Below are 23,351 nucleotides of genomic sequence, written 5' to 3'. Positions count from 1 at the left end.
TTAAATTGTTTAAAGAAAATGATTTTCATTTTGTATTTCTTTTTTTAAAATTTACTTCAAAATACTGAAGAGTTCTTTATGAAGTAGATTGGAGCTAACATAAAATTCTTAAAGTACTAAAGTACTATATCTATGGTCATCGTACAAATAATGAATTTTGTACTGCGGTTAACAGCTGTTAACAGGCATAAAGAACATGCTGTTCAGAACTTTCTATTTACGACATCTTATTCAGGATATCCTAATTGGATCAACCTATATATAGATATCCTATCATCATTCTATCTTCCTGTTTAGATATCCTAAATACGATAGAATATCATATTTAGAACATCCTATTTAAGACATCTTGTTCAACAGATCCCCTTTCTAATTAGGACATCCTATTTGGGACACCCTTTTGAGAACATCTTTTTTAAGACATCATATTTGGGATATGCTATTTAGTCCATCTTATTTAGGACATCCTTTTTTCATTCTTTTTAGTTCATCCTATTTGAGGCACTCTGTTGAGGACACCCCATTCAGGACATTCTATTTAAGACACTCTATTTGGGACACTCTATTGAGTTCATCTCAATAGCATATCCTATCATATTTGGGATATGGTATTTAGTCCATCTTATTTAGAACATCCTTTTTTCATTCTTCTTAGTTCATCCTATTTGAGGCACTTTGTTGAGGACACCCCATTGAGGACATTCTATTTAGGACACTCTATTTGGGACACTCTATTGAGTTCATCTCATTTACGATATAACATATCATAATAAATCCTATATTTTAGCTACTAGAACTGATTTTTCAAAGAAAAGTTTAAAAAGAACTAATACCGTTCGGCAACCAATTTCAAGGCTTAAAAATATACGACTGTAGACCAATATAAAAAGTGTTGGCAAACTTATAAATGTGGCTAGAAACTATAAAATTTTGATTTTGTAAACTATTTTACATATGATCGCATTAATTATATTAAGAGAAATATCGTAAAATAAACTGCTCTCCAATGCCGGTAAACGGGTTGGCAAATGCAGACGAAGAAGGGTACTAACATTTCGTTCATACCCGAATTATTAATTTTTAACTTGGTTCTGTTTTATGTTCTTCGAACTTTAGCACCATAACCAATATAGTGCTAATAGGCTAGCTCGCAAATATTTAAATATTTGAAATATGCAACTCATATTCTAAGCATTACTAACTTAAGAAAGAGTATATACTGTATCTTGCTAATTGCAAGTATCAACATTATTAGGCAAAAATAACCAGAAGTTAGAAAAATTTCAATACGCTAATAAATCAACCTCATATTAACGCAATACATTGATACAACAACAAAGTAAAGAATATACTTTGCGTACAAATTTGCAATGAATCTTATTACATATATAGTCATTTTCTTTTAATAAATTTAGAACTAACAATTCATTCCGTTTACGTAAACCAATAAAGCAGATTTTTATATGAAGTAAATACAATGTGAACTGAACCAGAACCAGCCCCAGATTACATACAATAAGAAAAAAAAACAAGTTACAACCAAAACAATCAGAATGACAACAACCTTTGAATACATATTGAATATTCGTTATCTTACAAATACGTCTGGGCTGAATTAATTTCCCCATTAGTATCTCACAAAGCTGAGATTAAAACGTATCAAAAATGAATAATAAACAAAAACAAAAAGAAATCAAAATTATAAGCATTAGCACATGCTAACAATTAATTATGGCTTTAAGCACCAGAGAGAGAGACTTGAAACCCTGTTCATCTCGACTTGACAAGATATTCTACAAATCTTTTCGAGGCAGTATTCAACGAGCAAGCAAACGGAACGGTCTGGACAACGTCTGTAAGTCAAAGAAAAAAAAGTGCAGCTAAGAAAAATCGCTCAAGCATTTTCAAGTTAAATAAAACTTAATTAAAGATACAAAAGCTATTAAATAAAAATCCTAAAAATTAAATACAACTTGAAATTTAATCGTATTTTGTGAAATTCCTTTGTTAAGAATAAAGAATGCAAATAAAATAAATCAACACGGAGAATAGTAGAAAAATTTGTCAAAATTGGAATTTCTATAATTTTTAATGGTTTTTTTTTCGCTCATATATTTTGACTATTTAAGAAATATTTTTCAATTTTTTATTTTCCATTAAAAGCAGTATTTTCGACGTCCACTGAATACAAAAGTAGTTATTGTTTAATTAAAATTTGTACACGCGCAAGTTCTGAAGTGAATTTCGGTCAAACAGCACAGATACGCGCAAATCGGCATATTTCAGTTTAAAAAATTTTTTATTTTCCAAATAAAAAGCCTTGTTATTGATTTCATAAATCAACTAAGCACACAGCAATAAATTCAAATAAATAAAAATTCTTTTGAAAAGGACAACTTTAAGCGAAATTCACACAACGAAATTCCTCAACCGAATTCGGCTATCCGAAATCCACTCAACATGCAAACTCGTATTTCTTTTGTGATTTTGTGCATTCTGCATGCGATATATGCTGCACCACAGGTGAGTTACTGAATTACTCTTATTAAATATTTTATTTACTCCACACCATGGAGTTGGTTTAACGAAATCACACAACCAACTTTAAACATTGATTTTTACAATTATAATTATATACGATTTTCTGCAAGTATCTGGAAATTTTTTTATTCCATTTTGCGTAATTTTTTGTTTGGTTGAAACTTGATTTTGACAGCTGCATTCATACTCAGTGGGGCATGGGTTTTTAAAGCCAACGAATAATTTCGAAATCTTAAAAGCGAAGAAGTTGCACTTCGAAATTTATTTAAGTGTTTATAAAATAATATATTAATTTGAAGATGAAAATTAAGATATTGTGTAATTCATATATTTAATCATCAATATGTGTACATGTATGTATACATTTATATATTTGTATATATGTATATATATATATACATATGTACATATATGAATAGATGTATAAATGTATATATATATCATTTATATATTTAATCATAACCATATATGGTTGAAACGTAAAATCGCAATACTGACTGACAGCCAGGCAGCTATAATGACACTCATATTCTACCAGGTATTATCTAAACTGCTATGAGAGTGCATTGACAAGCTGAACATACTTGGCTGGAACAAACAGGTGCACCTAATATGAATTCCGGGACATCCTAGTATCCAAGGCAATAAAACGGCAGACATTGCTGCGCCTCTTCTTCTGCAAGAAGAGGCACAGCCTCAACAATGATAGGCCCAGAACCATTCTGTGGTCTAGGCAAAAGAACTCTATCTATTCTTATGAATGGTGTAGAGGAAAAAGAAAGAGAACTCTATTGGGAAAGGTTACCAGCACTCTCACAACCTAAAATGCTGTTAAGGATTTACCACCAAAAAACACTTCAAAGATTGCGTGCTATGCAATCAAAAAACAACCTAAGAATTATTACGGGATTATCGAGTGGTCACTGTAGATTGAATAATCACCTATCAAAGTTAGGAATTCAATCCAACTCAGACTGCAGATACTATAGAGAAGAGAAAGAAACTGCATACCATATGCTTGGGGAGTGCTCGACACTGATGCACAAGCGAAAGAAATACCTAGGAGGGTATTTTATAGATCATAAAGATTCAAGACTAGGAAAGGTAGGCTCCTTACTGTCTTTTATTAAAGAAATGGCACTTGGAGAAACACTCCAACTCAAGTAAGGGGCACAATAGATCTTTTAGGTCGCAGTGCACAATTCCTTCTTTTTTAATAATAATAATAATATATGATTCTAAAAGTCACATAAAACTTGCATATGCTATTGAGGTTTCTATTCAATTTTTCTATTTAATATTTAATTTAAACCTTGTCATTAGTTGTAAAGCGCTGAATAATTTAAATATTTTTCTATAGAATTTTTCGACATTCTCTATTAAATTCTTCGATATTAACTTAACGGATAATCTTTCTAAAAACATCAAAAGTTTTAGAACTATTTACATAAATACGCCTTCTTAGGTAATCCATAAAAAAAATAGTATTGATAAATCGTCTGATCTTGATAGCCAACGCTTCTTGAGTAATCAATAAAAAAAGAATAGTAGTGGCAAATCGTTCGATTTTGATCGCCAACTACACGCTACCAAAATGTGATATCACATGTCCGTGAAATATCAGGTTTTTAAGTTCAAAAACTCAAAACAAACCAAGCTATATGACTTATGTTATCGATGGTAAATGAGGCTGCAAGTATACTAAAATATTCTTTCTAAGAATTTTGTTATCAATTGTTTCAATAGCTATTTTGGGTTGAATAATAACTAATTAACTATATTACTTACTTACTTATGTGGCCATGACAACCCGTTACCGAGTTTCGGCCTGACGCAGCTTGTCTCCCCAGGCACCTCTGCTGAGTGCGCACCTTCTCCAGTCTCGTATATCAGTCTCAGTATATAACTCCACCGAAGACACGATCTACCTCTACGCCTTCTTCCGCCAACTACTGCTTCAAACACCTTTTTCGCCGGAGCGTCTTCATCCATTCTCACAACTGACTGACCTACCAAATACTTTTTCTTTTCCAAAGCCATTTGATAATAACATTATTCTTTGTGATTTTACCGTGTTGTACATAGAGTACCTGAAAAGGCAGCACTATTGTAAGAAAATGAGCATTTGAAACAACAAAAATTTGCCATTATTGTGGAATAACTGTTGTAATCTCTGTATTTTTGTTAGAACAGCAACAGATTTATTAATCGGCGGGAAAGACTTATTGCCCATTATAACTTATAGAACAATACAAATCGTCTAAGGGGCTCTTTTTCATTAAAATAACCACTGATTAGTTGAAACAAATTGGATTTGCACAATAGATAACCTAAGTTGCAGTTTATAGACTTCACCATATATAATAATAATCATTTTTTATGATTCACTATATTTAATCAGATATAAAAAAAATTATGATGTGATTGATTACTCGATAACTTAGTGAAGTGATAAAATTTTTTTTTTGTGTGTGATATTCCAGAATTACTGAAAATTAAAAAGGGGTATAAAGATATTACTAATTTTACCACTATATCACTTACCGAGCCACATCTGAATCTTCAATCTTCAATATACTTTAAAACTGACTCGGCTTTGTTTTGTGGAGCTGTTCAAGAATATACTCTATTGCTCTAATCAAAGAATATTAATGCGGTACAAATATTGCAGTGAACTTAATATAATCTTATCATAGTATGTATGTAGAGTATTAAGATGTAAAAATTCGTCGCAAATTTTTTGTATATAATTGTTAATGTTTTAAATACAATAATCTTATATCAAAAACGTAAATCTAAACACCTGCTACCAACTTACGAGCAATGAGCAAATCCCTCTCGATATTTGCGCAATTTTTAATGTCTGACTTACGCGTATCTACTGGCCCGAGCAAGATTCACACAATTAAATAAACAAAAAATAATAAATCTTCTTATTTTCAAGTTATGTAAATAATTCTTCACATACTTCTCAAACAACTTCAAGAAAATTGATGGAAGTATTACTAAAAGATTAAAGGTCATCGTTAATACATGTTTTTCTAACTTAAACCAAAAAAAAAATTGTGATCATTTTTTTATTATTAAAGTTAATTACATACGAAAGTATAGTTGTGAGTTTGCAATTAAAGTCTCATTTGTTACATCACAGTTAGTCACTACTAAGATAAAATTAAATTTAATTTAAGTGTTTGTTGTTGACTTAATTTAATTATATTTCAATAAAACCGAGTGAATCATGTTTAATGTAGTTAATGACGTCAATTCCTTGAGAAGCTTATGACACTTATATATATATATATGGTATATCTTAATTAAAAATTCAAACTGATACTTATAGTACAATATAGAGAGATTCAATAAAATGAATTATATTATTTATAATAATCTATGCAATATATACATTATTTCTAACCTATGCTATGCATATGCTATATTCTATAAATTTTTTATCTATAACTAAAGCCACGCTACGATAAATTTATTTACATTTTATATAAAGCAACTTTTACTTCATTTTAATTATTCGTTATATATGTACATATATAAATTTATATATATAACAATTAATATTAATTGTAAATCTATTTATTCACAAAACTAAGCATATTGATCAATATCTTCGAGTTAACATGTCATATACAAAACGACTTATTTTTATTATTATTCTTAAGATCTTATTAGTTCAATGAAGTTGTTTCTATATTGTTTTAACTTCTTAGTAATTATTTTAAAAAATATTATTATATTATAACATATTCCAGAGTTACCGAAAATTAAAAAGGGGTGTCAAAATCAGAAACTATAACAGAAAAATAGTAAAGAAAATATAACCAATATTAATTCTTTTTGACGAAAGTGACGCAACTTATAACGAAAACGTTTAGAACGTTTCAAATAGAAATGAAAAGACAACAACAAAAATTTTAGTTAATTCATTGAACTTTGGCTGACCATACAACGCTGTTTCGAGTATTGCTAAGTAGTACTTATCATCATCCTCTTAGGGAATATTTGAATTTTTTTACTTAATTTATAGTCCGTACATAATTTATGTAGTTCTAGGCCTAGCACTTTCAGTCCAAACAACCATGTTTAAAAAAAAAGATTCCAATATAGTCTATCTATAAAATAATTACTGATACCTACTACTTTCGCGTATAAATAGCTGGGTGGAACTCAATAATATTTTAAATAAATACCAAGCTGGTCCTACTCAACTATTAATAACATTTTCAATCTGACCTCTATAATACACTTAAATTTAAGTAACAATAAGGAAGCATATGCATTTTTTGTTGATTTTTGATGTGCATTTGACACTATACCTAGGAATGCCTTACTTTTCAAATAAGCTACTTTAGGTTTGTCTCACAAGTTTTTGACCACACTAATGAAATTAAACTCGTAAACCAGCAGTCGCGTGAAGGACGGTAATGTCTTCTTCATTTAGAGTCACTCAAGGTGTTAAACAGGGATGCCTGCTGAGCCCGATTTTGTTCTCCCCATACTTAAATAATCTGCATGACTTTTTAGCGGGTGGAGTACCTATCAACTTAACTCATATAAAAATGCTTTTATTTACTAAGGATATGGCTTTACTTGCGAACTCACCTGATGTATTGCAAATTATGATAAATGATCTGTTTACATATTGTTCACAATGGAGTCTTATCACGAATCTAGATAAATCTGAGATAATGATTTTTGGAAATGATCCTAGAGTAAGTAATTCATTAACGTGGAAGTTCGGGGAAAGGCAAGCAGAAATTTGTAATGAATATAAACACCTCGGAATATTAATTACAATAAACATTTGGCATTAAAAGTGCAATTAACTCGAAGTGAGCAAAACACTAAAATAATCATCATCAATAAATTAAAAATTTTCTACACGGCAACACGTTCAATTGTACTCTACGGTGATCAAGTATAGGGTTATAAATATTATGACCAAGCGATAAAACTATTTAGGTTTTTTATAAAAAAGATACTATTACTACCCACTAACACCCCAAACTATATGGTTAACTTCGAAACGGGTTTTTTTCTAAAATTCTTAATCTCCCCTCCACAAGACTTTCTCGAATTCTAGCTGAATTCTAGCTAGCTGAAATTGACAAAGGCATATATTGAGCTAAAGATTGGGAAAATATGTGTTTAGAATTGGGTCTTTCAATAACCACTTTTCGGAGTATAGGTCTTAAATTATTTTTTTTTTTTGATTAGAATTCTGTCCCCGAGGAGAACTTAGTCTTGTTAACTTAGCATATTTTTCTGTATAATTATTGAAATGTTTGAGTTGGAAGTTATTATTGAGGATTTATTGATATATGTTAATGATAATATGCATGGCTTTTTTGTGTGCAATCTGACAAAATCTTAATGTCATTCAGATTTAAGTAAATTACTATTATTTTAATAAGTGTGTATGATTTTAGATAATTAAATGTAATTTAATAAATAATTAGAATCAAGACTTTTTTATTAATTACTCTTCCTTTTTTAAATAAATATTTCGTTTACAAACAGTTTTGAACTGTGCAAATTGCAGTTACTAATGATATTTAAGCTTCTTATACTGCATTTAATCTTTCTGCATTTCCCTTCAATAAAATGGACTTTTGCAACCAGTCAATTATGACTTCAGTAAATGGTTTTGTAAATATTATCTCATTTTGCTCGAAAATAATCCAGAACAATTTTAAATGGAATAGCACATTCTATGCTTTGCTAAAATACAATTCTGCTGAATCGAAACTATGCAAAAAGTATATGTATTTTCGTTCATTGTTTATTTTAAAACGAGATTACACATATGGTTTTACCCATTTGCCTTGTAAATACAAATATTCTTTTAATTAACTCAGCTTAAGTCTTAAATGTTCCAAAAATTATGTATGGTCTTAATGTACATTTTAATGGCAAAACTGATAGCAAACATCCTTTTATATCACATGCATTCTATTTAAATCCAACCCATCATGCTCTAGTCGGAACTGGAATGACTCGTGTAGGTTGTTGATTGAATGATTCGAGCTGGTATTAAAAAGTCCTTAGAGCGAGTGCAGTATATAGGTCAAAGACACTAATCACTACTTAGGTAGGTAAAATTTGAAAATAAGGTTTTATATTTTTAGTGTTCCTAATGGCTTCGAGGTAACTAGAGAACTTATTGTTTGGTTTTAAAAATAATTAGATAAATTCGAAAATCAGCAATTGCTCTCAATTTTTGTACTATATTTGTACTATATAAATACTGGTACTTTTTAAACACAATTATTTGCAGATTTTCAATTTTCAATTGTTGAATTTGTTAGATATTTCATGAATGCAAAATATTTGAATCAAAAAAGCTTAAAATACTTGCATTTGATTTAATTTTAATATTACAAAATAATTAATTGCCACATGCAGAATATTTATATTAAAATATATTTTATTTTTTTTTTTTGTACTGACATATGTAAGCTGTTAAACCGCAGATATTTTACTAAAAATAACCGCAAAACTTTTAAAAAAGTTTTATGGAAATTATATTAAAATCTGTTAAAATGATAACAATAGGGAACGCATGAAAAAGTTGGTAAATTTTAATTATTGCAATTCTCGGAGTGCAAAAATGAATGCAATTTTTTTCAGTATATAATTTCAATTTGACCGCAAAATGTCATATTAAAACGTCAGCTAACAACAACAAAAATATACGCTGACGAGTTGCGGTAACGATTTGCGTACTTTTTTGTGCGTACGTACCACGGTGCGTATGAGAAACGCAAATTAATATGCATTTCACACCACACATCATAAGAAATAATTGCTAAAAATTATCTGCAGGTGTGGAAATAGAAAAAAAAACTCACAAAAATAATACAAAAGAAATTATATGAATAATTATATATCCTCAAATTTACTATCAATAAAATATATTATAATTTCAGACAAATCTTTCCTGTTTAAAATTATAAATTTTATATAAATTAATTAAATTTCTAATTGTCATTACACAAATTTTTATATAATTGTTTATAATAAGCGAATCTGTATATTTTATTACAATATCTAAATCTTAGCACAATTTTATGCATATATTTTTATCATTTTAAAAATCTTAATCACATAAAATCAAACAGGTCTTATGAAATTTTTCCATTTTAAACTCGCTAAAGGGCAGTAATTCAATTATTAAATAATGACTAAAGCAAATAAGTTTATAATATCCATTTGCACTTTTAATAAAATTTTATTTTAATTTTATTAACATAACTTGCATTTCTAGTTTAAAGTAATTAAATAAATTAATTTTATAGAAAGCACCTAATAGTGGTAAGTTGAAGCAATTAGCAATAAAGTTTTTGTATAATAATTTTAATGTTCAGTAATTTTAATGTGATTTAAATTATCTTCTTATAATATATATAATTATATTCTATTAAATACTGTAATTCGTTGCATATAATTTATATACTTACCTAAGTTGCAATTAAAATTTTTCCTATTGCAATAAATAAGCTACTGTACCTTTTAATGATGTAGAAAACATATAAAAAGTAATTTCTAATACATTTGTAATAGTATAGTAATAATATAATAACTACAAATATATTTTGTTAATAATAACGGTACATACATAGAGAAATATATTTGTAGTAAGCAACTCTCTAGATATATACGTATACGTAAATAAAACGTATGCATGCAAATTTTTAAATTTTTAATTAACTCACTCCATCTTGCTTAATAGAAGAATAGATTTTATTGGCTGTAGTATTCCATTGTCTATTTTCATAATAATAGTAGTTCTATTATTTCACGCAATAGTGAAGAGGTTTGATTTGATGTTCTGGTCATTAGCGAAATCAGCCATTACTACGATAGGCTAGTCCTGACTATAACTACATCAAGCATCTCCAATAATCTCACTTATTTTCAATTAAATAACGTTAGTTTCTATCTTTCACTTTAAAAATATCTAGTTTAATAAAAAGACAAACACATTATATCAACACTTACCTAGTAATAGGTTCGTCCAAATACAATCACCTTAAAAAGAAATGCAGAATTTTGTACAATATCAAATATATTAAACACTTAAATTACATACACGTCAAAATCCTTTAGAAAAATAATTTTTATTAGAGGGATTCGAATAGAAATGAAAACATAACAACAAAAATTTTAGTTAATTTATTAAAATTTGGCTGACTATACAACATTGTTTCGTATAATGCCAAGTACTCATCATCAGTGATCTTAGGAAATATTCGAATTTCTTTAATTAATTTATAGTCCGTATATAATTTGTTTGGATTGCAAGTGGCAGGCTTAGAACTCGTGCCTGTCAAATGAACCCTTATAACTTATAAATATTTTTGTTTCGTCGTAAGACCCATCACTTTCAGCAAAAAAAAAAAACATTAATACAATTTTTTTTTAATATCATTTCTAGTTTCTTCTGATCTATATATTTGGCAGTTCATGTGAGTTGTGGTTGTAATAATTTAAGATACAAGGGTGGGCTTAACTATTCGAAGCTCTGTCAATGGTTAATCTTAATTAATACTTGTAGGCTATTTATAAAATTTAATATAGAGGTCCGAACAGTAGTGAACTACAACAACAAAAATTTTATTTTTTATATTATTTTAATTAATTGAATTTTTGGCTGACCATACAGCTATTTCGAGTATTGCCAAATACCCATCATCAGTGGTCTTGGACATAATTCTTGTATTTAATTATTCGTAAATAATTATTTTTGTTTTTTAAGACTGCAAGTACCAGGATTCGAACTCGGGTCCTGCCAAATGTGAAGCTCAGAATCAGCGCACTTTAACCAACTGATCCAAGGCCATACTTGTCTTTTTTGTTCGCATATTTTTCTGGAGTTTTGTTAAATTTAATATTATATAAATGTAATTAGTTTTGTATTAGATTATTAGATACCTACTAAGGTATTATTTCTACCTACTTAAAGAAAAATTCTTAAAATCTCTTAATATGCTGTTTATTTTTTAAGTATCGAGTAACAAAAGACAGTTGCACTTATATGTAATGATGCAAGAGTATCTATACTGCTGGTTTTAATGCAGACATCAGAAAAATCCTTGGTACGTCCTTGATATACCCTTGTATTTAAAATTGTATTTATAAATACAAAAAATTAATTAATTACTTTGCCTGCAACAGGAGGAACATTTATCCTTTCACTTTCATTTTCAACAAATACCCTTTCGTCTAAAATATATTCCAACAAAAATAATTTAAATGGATTTTATATTTTTTTTTTAAATATTAAACCTTATTTCTTAAATTGCATATCACATAATTTAAAAAAAAAATTAAAATTCCATTTTATTTTAATACCTGCAAAATGTGCATCTCATTTCACTGATTCACTAATTAAAATTAAAATATTTTAATAGTTCATGTCATTACAACTCATTAAATTGTTTTATGATGCGTGATTTTATATTTTATTTTATAAATGACCAAAAAAGGTCCTTCACATAAAACACTAATAATAGTGTTATTTTATTTAATATCACTGAAGTGCACTTTAATATTGTGTAAATTATTTATATTAAAACTTAATCTCAAATTTATTATAAAATGGATTCAAAGTGCTGAGTTCCAATGAAATGGCAGTCAAGCCATATTAAATGCAATTTATGAAATAATTTATTTATATGGACTTTTATGACGTTAAATGATGGAATTTTTTTTATATAGTTTTCTATTTATAAAATTTTAATTATTTATATATTTAATGCAATTTAAGCTTTTTATATATATTTAAAATTTAATCAAAAATATCTTAATATGAGTGTTTGCCATAAAAAATTAAGCAACAAATTACATTTTAATTTGATGTTAAATTAAGTGCATTTGCTGAACTTTAATATAAATGTCAATTTGTATATATTTTACTATTTTTCATTAATTTTTCTGAAAAACATTTACATAATTATGCTAATTACACTTCACATTGATAATTGTTTTATATGTGTTATTCTATTTGCCTTTAAACAAACTAATATAATTTTGATGTCAATATTATTCGCAGACAACAAATTATAAAATAAAATTTAAATATAAGTAAAAGAATAAAAGAATGATAGTCTCGCCAGACTCAGACTTCGGCACTTATCCACTGCCTATCCACTTATAAAGGAATTGGGCAGCATCTCTCTAAAGAACAACTTGGCGGCTTTAACTGCTACTCGTCTATGTAAAGAAAGTGAATATGTCACAATAATCGGAATTAGGCAACGTCTCTCCAAAGAACATAATGGCTACTCGTCTGCTACTCGTCTATGGAACTAAAGTGGATATGACAAAAATTCTTAACCCGTTCTCAATCTAATCTAATCTAAAGTAAAAGAATTATAATTCTTTTATTAATATGATATGTATTTTATAATTTTTATTTAAATTATAATTTGCTATAAAATTTGTTCGCTTTTCATTAAAGCTGGACCTCAAAGTAAAATATTGATATTAACGATTGATTATTGCTTAACTTACGATTATTTAGATTGAAGTCTTAGCAAATAACATATTGGTTAACTACGATTGGTATAAATATAAGATATAGGGTTACCATTTTTACGGACAGCCAAACAGCTATTAAATATTTCTAGTCTCTCACCTTTTAATAAAAGTTAAGCAAAAAATATAAAGCAGAAATTTAATTTCAATACCAATTCTCTGACATTAGTCTTGAAAGAAAATTAGAAAGAGAAGCTATCTCCAACTTTGCTACTTTTATGAATGTTTCCATAGAAGTACTTACTTGCATTCCTCTGAAGATTATTTACAAGTGCCTTACTCCACTTTTTTGATAATAGCGTGATCGATAATGCCTCATCTAACAACATTATATACTGCGGACAAATTAAGAGAAATACCATCAGGGTTACATCTGCTAGTAACTAAGAGGACTGCATATCACAATTCTTTTATATATCTTGTGTATAGGAATACATAGACATAAACTTTAAATTTCTTTTAATGCTTAATACAAAATGTGTAGGGACTTATAGGAAAACAGAAACCTTCAAAAATATCCTTCGACCTTGCTAAAGCTTTGACTAAAGTAGTAGCATGTTTCAAAGGAATTATTTCCTTTGCGATATATCGTATTATGTTATTCATTAGTAAAAAAAACAACAGATTTATGTAATTATATAAATTCTATATATATATTATATATATCTTATATATAATATAGGAGTTCTTTCAATGAATGTACGAGTAATATTAATACAACAAATAAAAATAAACGTGAATTATAAGAAATGGAAGAGATTTTAACAAATGAAAATATTTTCGTAAAAAAAAAATAAAATTTTTAAATATTAAACTTAAAATATAAGTACAATATATCGGAAATATATTAATATTATCATTCTTAGGTGATACTATTTCATGTGATTCGAAGCTGTCTTCACAATACTGCTCCCATATACAAGGTTAATGTACTTGATTTCATTATTTCGGACGTTCATGCACATTTTTATTGTGTTTAGCCATAGATCTTTTAGATTCCTTTAAGGTTACTCTAATACAACTTTCCACTTTTATGGTCAAACCAACTTATTGTCGTGTGAATAACTAAATAACTATTTCGTTATTTGACTCTGCTACAGTGTGACATTATAGCATATTCTAAAGTTTTATCGTAAAAATTCATATAATCAAAAATTTCTCAAAATTCCTTCGTTGAAAGATTATGAGCAGTCTCCAATCTTAAGCCTTGAGTCTTCATAACTCGCAGCCGGTTTTAAGAAACACGCCAACTAGTATTTAAGAATATAATATTTTTTTACCATTAACAAACTTCAAAATATTTTCTTTTTTTTATTTATGTAATACTATTTCTCCTTTCTTCCCCAAACCATGTTCATTTTTTCGGCAGTGTCAATAGACTTTCGCAAACTATATTCTATTTATTATGATTCTACTTCGCTCTTCTTATTTCGTCCATCTACCTTTTTCTTTATACTGTCGTACTCTGTGAAATTTTATTCCCAAAATATATAGAGCCTTAGGTGCCCAACTGGTCTTCCTCTTTAAGGCATTAATTACAGTGCATGTTTGGTATTTATTATCTATAAATTTACAGAGACTAGAATTTATTTATAATTTTTACAGATTTTTCTTAAGGTCAACGTTTCATTATTGATAATGCATAAATTTTTTTGAAAACCCAAGTGTTGAAAAACGCATTATATATAATTATTCACACAATTATACTACGTATATATGTACACAGATGCTGATAAGCTACCATATCAGTTCTCATCCAATTTCCTAAAGTGAGAAAATTCATTCAAATAATTTTAACAATTTTTTATTTAGTAAAATTACAAAATAATAATTATCAACTAATTAATTTATTTCCGCATTTATTAACCTTTGTATATATCACTAAATTAAATTTAAAAAAAACGCAAAATCATTAACATTTTTTTTGTGAGATAATCTATGTCTACTTTTGTATTCTGTGCAATTTTAATCTACAAATTGTTTGTTTTAAAATTAAATTTAATCTTAATATAAGTTTTATTTTAATTAGGCAGTAAAAATGCAAAATAAATATTTATAATGAAATTTATCATGCAGACGAATAAAAAAATATATTAAATTTAGTTAAGGAATAAAAAATGAAGTTGTCGACATATATATAATTTATTAAATACTCTACTTATTTATTGTTTTTATTCAATTTAACAATTTAATTTTTATAAGATATTATTAGTGTTAATATTGTATTAATTACTGTTTGTTTATTTGAATTTTTCATCCCACTGATTTTTATGTTAGGAATACAGTAAGACCCCGCTTAACGCGTAGGATACGTTTCATCAGAATAGAGCGTAATGCGAAACTGCGCTAAACGAGGCTATCTTAACATGTACGTAATGAAGTTGGAGAAAGATTGATAGAAAATTACATAGGTATTAAATTTAATAATTATGTTTTTTTTAATAAAAATTAAATCACAAAAACAAAAGCAATGCAAACGAAGATATAAAAAAAAATAAAATTCTAACTTATTCAGTCTATTCTGAATGTCCAATTTTCCGCCTTTGTGTCAAGAAGGCATCTAATGTAATTTACGTTTTCCTTTTACATTCTGTTAGAGGTTATTGATAAGTAGATAAAACATCTATAACACTCCGTCTTGCTTTTGAACTCCTGTCAAAATTTGAATCATTTTCAACGAAGTGGTTAATAATTTCAGTTGATGTGCTCAGTTAATTCCTTGAGCTCAAAATTAGAAAGACTATCTGCTGTTTCTTGAACTATTTCTTCGACGTCTTCCTTATTCACCTCATCTAAACCGATTTGTTTCGCTAATTCCACTATTTTTCAGTATTTTTCACTATTTCATCCATTTCGACACAGTTTCCTATGTCTTCGCTCTTACTTAAATCTGGCCAAATGTTCTTCCATACTCTTTTAAAAAATCTTTCTGTTCTTATTCCAAGAAAGGTTTATGTATGCTACAACATTCATGATATTGTAGTTTCATGAACTACAGTCTTCTCCGTCAAACATCTACTTAAATGTTCGGGTTGAAATAAAAGAGCACTATTTCGAAACAGCGTTTAACGGGATCTTACTGTATAACTTAATAGGATTAGTTATTTATTTCCAATTTATTGAAATTTATTATTCAGAAAATGTTCTTTCAAACATTCAATTAATTTCATATTTTATCACTTAAATAATAAAAATATACTAAATTAAATATTTATTGCTGACACAATTAGTTTTCATAACTTAACAATTTATAATGTTAAACTGAGTATTTTTAAATAAATAAATAAATTTGTTTATATAAAAAATGTATAGTGTTTTAAAAGCGCTTACCAAAAATTCAAATATATATATATAGACACATGTAAATTATTAAAAGGACATAAGTACATGTACTATATGCAAAATAAATTAAATAATTTCTGAACAATTTAGGAAAAGTGTACGTATTTACTTAACCCTATGCTGCAAACTTACTTTCGTTTCAAAATGAATACATTTAAATAAATCTTTTTGCAACATATGATGAAAACTCATTATAATTGCATTTGCGGTAGTACTGAATATTAGTGATTCAAATTTTTAATCATCTTCAGTCAATTACTTAACATATACTCAGTGTTTCCAAGCAAAGAGCTACAAAAACAAATGGTGATTAAATTATATACCTTAATCTTAAAGCAAACCTTAACATTCTTTAAACTATATACAAAAGCCTATTTAAAAAAGAAATTTGATGAATCAAACCCCTCGCAAAATAAATTAAAAAATCTTTAGAAATTATTTTAATTTATGTATCTATGCTTTAACGAAGAAACGGTTGTATTAAAGACAGAGGTATTTCGTTTTAGTTAAACAAAATACATTTGATAACCCCATAAAAACCTGACAGATCTGTTGTACAGGCCTAATTTCAGCAATACGATTTTACTGACGCAGAATCCAATACAAGAAGAGATTGTGCAGACCACCAAACACCAACCAATCATTTTTTAGAGATTTAACTCCGAATTAAATGGCGGAGTAATTTGCATTTATAAAAATCTTTTTGAAATTAAATTAATTTTATCGATCGTGACTATAAAACATCGAGTACATCGAAGAGAATTTTCAAACAAAACAATCAAATAACAAATCAGACATTAAAAAACACACCACTGATTTTTATAAGTAATTAAACTAGCTAATATGTCCTTTCCCTATAACTACAATTTGGTTCTCTGTAACATAACTTGCTTACATACTAAATGTCGAATACATCCAAGAGTTGTTTCAATGGTTATTGAACCAGAAAAATTTGATATCAACATTAGACAGGAAAGTATACACAACTCTCCCGATTAGCCTGTGCCGAAGACTCTACTTTCAGACTAAACTGATTCTAACATCCCGTTCCCTTTTTCGATTTGATAAAGCATTTCTCAATGGCTGTTATTACTCCATTTCTTTCTCTCTCTTCTCTCACGGTTTAAGTGCTGTAATCACCATCAATTTAATTTACCTCTAACAGCTTCTTTTAGTAAACGAGACCAGCAATCTATCCATCTGAAGGTAAATATATGCTCAAAGAACAACAATTACCTCGAATAAAAATAACAACATTAATGACGGCCCGGCAACAAATAATGATCCCTGACGACCACCGAAGAAATGGCGTGAATGCTGGACGTCTAGCGCTAGAGAAACATAATATTTTGATATGTCATAATATCACATAAATATATCTAATTCAATTGTTGTAACAAAAAAAGATTTAATCCTTTAACAAAGAAGAAGGATAAGCTTATTTCATCAAATAAATTACTACTTTTTCTGTAGCCTTATCTTTAATTCTCCCAACATATTAAAGTCAGCGAAGTTGCTGTTTGTAAATTAATCAAATAGCTTATGTTTTTTTAGAATGCGATAGTTGGCTTAGTTAGTCGGTACATATTATAAGAACTTAAGTCAAAGCAAAATACACAGGTATGGTTGGTTATGCACATCCCTTTGGCTTAAGTTGGATTATTTTCCAACGGCACATACCGACTAAGTGAGCTTTAAAGAATAACAAAGATCTTAACGATAAACTAGTGCATTTTTTTTATTATTTTTATTATTATTTTTTAGTTAATCAAATCAATGCGCTAGAAAGGCATAAGAATTATACCTTCTGCAAAAAGGTAATATTATGCAGTTTGGCTTAGCTGTAATAACCGCCCGCTGTAAGCGTTATAGTGTTAAACTTTTTAACTCTGTGCTGTAAAATAATTTTGTAGTAGTTCCTTTGGAAAATAGCTCATAATTAAAAACTTTTATACATTGCCGGTAATTAAGAACGACAAAGTAAATACTGCAAATAATGTTTCCCTATAGGAAGTACTTATATAATTACTTTGACTTTGAAATTTATATTAATTAAAAATGTCAAATCATGTAAGAACGCTATATATTAAAGTTGGTCATGCATATGACGCATAAATTAAAGTTGACTCTCATAGCACTCGAATGTTATAATCATTAAAAAGTGCAGTAGTTCTATTTAAAAACCAAAAAAAATGCACGCTTAAGCTTCATATATTCAAAATATGTAAAAATAGAAAAAATTGTTAAAAACTTTCAGTGATTAGTTCTTGAATAACTTTTATTAATATATAGTTTTTAGAAACACTTTTATTAATTATAACTAAAAAAATTGGGGGATATCATACATGGATCATCATCAATCTCATACCAAAAAAATTAAAATTTTTAAAAAATTGAAATATAAAATTAAAATATAATATAATATAAATCATTTTTAATATAATATAAAAATAAAAATTTTAATTTTTATTTAAAAGAAAATCGTTTGGACATTACCAAATATTCATCAAATGTTACTTTAGAAGATTTTTTTGAATAAATTGCGGATTTATTGCCTTCTGGAAAAGAAAAAATTTTACAAATAAACTGACACCTGTAGGAATGGCTCTTTAGTTAAGTTAATTTATTAAAAAGGAGATTTTTTTAATCACTCAGATTTTATTATATTATTATTGTTAACAATTCTTCTGATTTATTTTTTGATTATATTCATAGAAAATGTAGTCTTCCCATGTTAAGTTAGGTTGAAGTGGCAGCTTTGTGTACCAATATTCACTTGACCGAAAATAATGGGCCGTTGTAAAGTCATGGCGAAGACCTCGTTCATACGCCAGACCTGAAGAACCAACTTAAATGCACGAACAACGTCTCTTTAAAGAGATACCCCATCCAAGTTAAAGGGACCTAACATAACAAATCTGTTTACTTAACTAAGGCTCTTATTTTAAGGAATAGAAACACTTTTAGGTCAGTAAGAAAATGAGCCCCTAAGATATCAAATCTCTTTTTAGCTATTGATAGGCACTGACACATAAGATAAAGTGCAGTTTAGTCTATCAATTGTGTCTTGAAAATTCTCCTGAAAATCCATATTTTGAAACTAATTTTTATTTGTTAATTTGTGTTACTTTTTCTATATATATATTTTATAAACAAGTATAACTTATTATAACAAGTAATGTTAGTAACTCTAACAGTATTGATAGAACCAATCAACAGTTAAAGTTCAATTAAAACTGAATTTTATTAGTAATGTTTAATTGAATTCTATACTGAAACTGCTGTTAACCATCAAACTGGAAATTATCGAACTTTAGAAATGTAACTTTAGAAATATATGTATTATATAATATACATACAATGTGACATACATTAACTATTATATATTATATTACACATGTACTTATATACATTTTTGCCACTTCTACCAAAAGTAAAATTATTAAGCTGTTACTTATTCTGCAAACATCTGGCCTTACCAGAAAACAAGCATTTAGTTCTTGAAAAATTCTTTATCGTGGACATTATCAACTGTCAAGAATTGTCAGAAGTCTTATAAAAATTTCAAATAAATTAAATGATATGAATACCTGTTGTATCGAGATGCCCACGCCGTAGAAACTTTTCTATATAGAATATTAAATTACTAGAGACCAATAAGCAATCCACATAGAATTAACAACAGATTCCCACTTTATCTTAATTTAACACCCATACATACATTAAGACACATACCTAAATATTTATTTTATTATAATATACATTGAGTTTTATATTCTCGGCATTAAAACACATAAATAATAGTTTTATTACATTAAATTTTAATTTTTATGTGATCATTATTATAATAATAATTAAATAGTTTTTAATGAGAATGTAAATATTAAATGTGATAAAATAATTAAAATTGTATTTCAATTCTATTTTTATATATTTTTCTGAAAAAGTTTGCTTAAACTTTTATAAAAGTATGTTTTACTTATCTCTGACAGACACCTTTGTTATATCTAATAGCAATGAACTTTATTTCAAAATAAACTATAACAAAAAAAGAGATATATAAAACTAAGCGAATTAGCTTGATGTTTGCTTTTAGTTAGATAAATAATTACTGTGATAAATATGTAAATTATAATATTTACACACTACATTTATTTATAATTGTTTATATAAACAAACAATTCATATTCATAAATGGAACCAGAACTATAGCCAGAAATTCTAGAGGTGGCTGGTACGCTATCTGAAGAAAGTCTGGATTAGCTATGCTCTTATTTACTATTCAGTCATGTAATGTCGCATTAGAAATGATATTAATAAATATTAATACTATTAATAAATATTATTATATTATTATAAATATTAAATATTATTAATAATTTTATTTAAAAATAGTCTCTTCGTTATGAAAAAAGAGATGTTCGACTATTATATAAATAATAGTTATCACGGGAAACAAGCCAAAGGTCCAATATTCATAATGAGTTGATATAAAAAAAAATAAGTATATTATATTTATCCCATTAATTGCATATATAATAACTTCTTAATTGTAATAATTTACTGCGATGTAAAAAGTACCATTGAAGACATATATCATATAAATTAAACTTTAATATTGTGCTTTTTCAATGAAATAATATAATTACATACATTTATTTTATTATTTTAAAATTCTATATAGGTATAATTCTATCTATCTTATTCTATCTATTTAGAAACATAAAAAAAGATTAAGATCAGATTTAGTTCTAGACTTTATTTACAAAGCTTTAAAGTGCTTTGAGTAATCAATAGTGATACTGGTACAATAGAATCCTTCTGGCCGCAGTACTGTCTGTTGAGCGATTGCACGCTTAAACTTTTAATAATAATAAATAATCTATTTAGAAAAATCTCATCCGAAGAAATTTTCAACGTACCGGAAACATGTCCTACTTCTATGATATCTATGAAATCGACCCTCCACTCATTTTTGAATTTTTTGAGTAAAGTCATCAACTATTTTTATATTTAACTTAACCTTTTACTGTACTTACTTTTAAAGAAAACACCATGTACATACTATATATGTTAACAATTTGCTTAATTTATTTACATAGTATACTTAACTAAATCAACAAATACTTTAAGGTACTTCATTTATTTTTGATAAACGTTATGTTATAAAAATAAAGAGATTACAAGTCCAAACCATACATTACAATTGTTAGAGAGGTCTCATTGTGGTTAGATGATGTATGACTTATCCGTATTTGTGTGAAATTATGACCGACTCCTCCACTCATAATTTTTGCTGTAACACCACTGACGTCATCGTAGTCTTTATCAAATATTTGAATTGCCACAATTGTGTAATCATTACTCAGTGGCTGAAAAAAAAAATAAAAATAAGTGTTCTTTTATATTTCAAATAAAGTATAATAAAGTAATCAATTTAAACATAAATCACTTTAAGCATTTAATTTATTATTTACTTACTAAAAATACTTAATTATATTTAATTTATTTGCCTTTACGATAATATAAGTACTTAGTGTTTAAACGACTTATGTGTATTAGTATACTACACAAAAACATTGTAAGGGTCCCATTGCTTTACCTAATCCATCTATAAATATCTGAAACACACATATGTTTTGTAATTTTAGCAATGAAATCGTTTAGAACAATAAAAATAGCTCTAAATGGGTTCTTATTTATATTACAAGTTATTACTATTCATGAAAGTTATTTTTAATTCGTTGGGACATAACATTTCACTAGCCTGATTTTGCGAAATGTAGACATTATTCTAATCATAATACAATTATCAGAAATCGGAGTAACTTCGAGAAGAGTTATTTTCGTCTGATTTGATAAAATAATGTCAACACAATTTGTTCTGGACTCAGCTCTGCTACTGTGAAATTAGAACTCACTCTTTTGCGCAGTAAATTTTACTAAGTTTATCTAATATCCACTCGATTTATCCATCAACTACTTAGTTCAGATAAGACTAGTATGTCAATGTATATCAATACCTTAGCATTTATCGGCTGTCTTGAATCAACTAGGTCGCCTCCGAATAATACATATATACCATGTTTGAAGCTAAAAATTTAATTTATTACAATATAAGTATATTGATGTCGTTTTTTTTACATTTGCTAGTGTACGTTAATTAGCCCAAAGACAATTACTACTTGGAGATCTAATCTCCGTTTAGTTTGAAGCATATTTATTTTTTTATAACAAGTGTTAATTCTTCAATGCAGATAGACAGACACCTACTAATGTTCGGGAGTATTTTTATTTTACCTTATCATTACACGAAAGTAGTGGCATCACCATACAATAAAGTGACCTGAACCCAATCACTTTGGTCTACATGGATCATCTTTCTTCAGTTTGCTGAAGTAATCACTAGATTACTAGATGAAATAATCAGTAGATGCAGACCATTAGACCTTTGGTAGTAGAAAATATGTTATATAAATGTATAATGTTTATATTGTGCTTCAATTTGTATGTGGTACAATATAGATTAGAAAATTCCAATTATTTTGATACGAAAAGTCTATGGATACTGAACAGTTGAATCAAGTGACGATTAATTTCTGTTACACTTCTATTTAACTTAGTTTCTGTCATTTAATTTTCAAATTTAATAGTTAAATTTGGTTCCATTATACTCTACATATAACACAGATCCTAAAAAGGTAGAATTGAAATATAGTTAAACTACAGCTAGTGAACTTGAATATATTTTATGTGAATATAGATCAATATCATTACCAGTTCTATACTACACTAATGACATATAAATGATCTTATCTTATTGTATCTACTTACGATACATAATCATTTATTGATAAAAATAATTTATTATATCTTGCATTAATTTAATTACAAGATTTGATGTCGAGTTTATACAT

The 23,351-nt window shown here is 27.4% G+C and overlaps 1 protein-coding gene across 3 annotated transcripts in view; it reads left to right on the top strand.

Moving 5' to 3' along the window:
• Nucleotides 1–1,777: 1,777 nt before the first annotated feature.
• Nucleotides 1,778–23,351, top strand: part of LOC119679685 — a 131,752-nt gene continuing 110,178 nt past the window's right edge. Inside the window, exons 1-2 of one of the 3 annotated variants that reach the window (XM_038092175.1) lie at nucleotides 1,778–1,855; nucleotides 2,164–2,523. In XM_038092175.1, the coding sequence (XP_037948103.1) occupies nucleotides 2,461–2,523 (63 nt within the window). In that variant the 5' untranslated portion in view covers nucleotides 1,778–1,855; nucleotides 2,164–2,460. The remainder of the gene's footprint in view (nucleotides 1,856–2,163; nucleotides 2,524–23,351) is intronic. The other 2 variants (XM_038092177.1, XM_038092176.1) reach the window with 2 other exon arrangements.

This window comes from Teleopsis dalmanni, chromosome 2 (genome assembly GCF_002237135.1).
Source record: "Teleopsis dalmanni isolate 2A chromosome 2, ASM223713v2, whole genome shotgun sequence".
In the NCBI taxonomy this organism is placed as follows: Eukaryota; Metazoa; Arthropoda; class Insecta; order Diptera; family Diopsidae; genus Teleopsis; species Teleopsis dalmanni.
The sequence above is the reverse complement of the archived record's forward strand: the minus strand, read 5'-3'. Positions and strand labels throughout refer to the sequence as shown.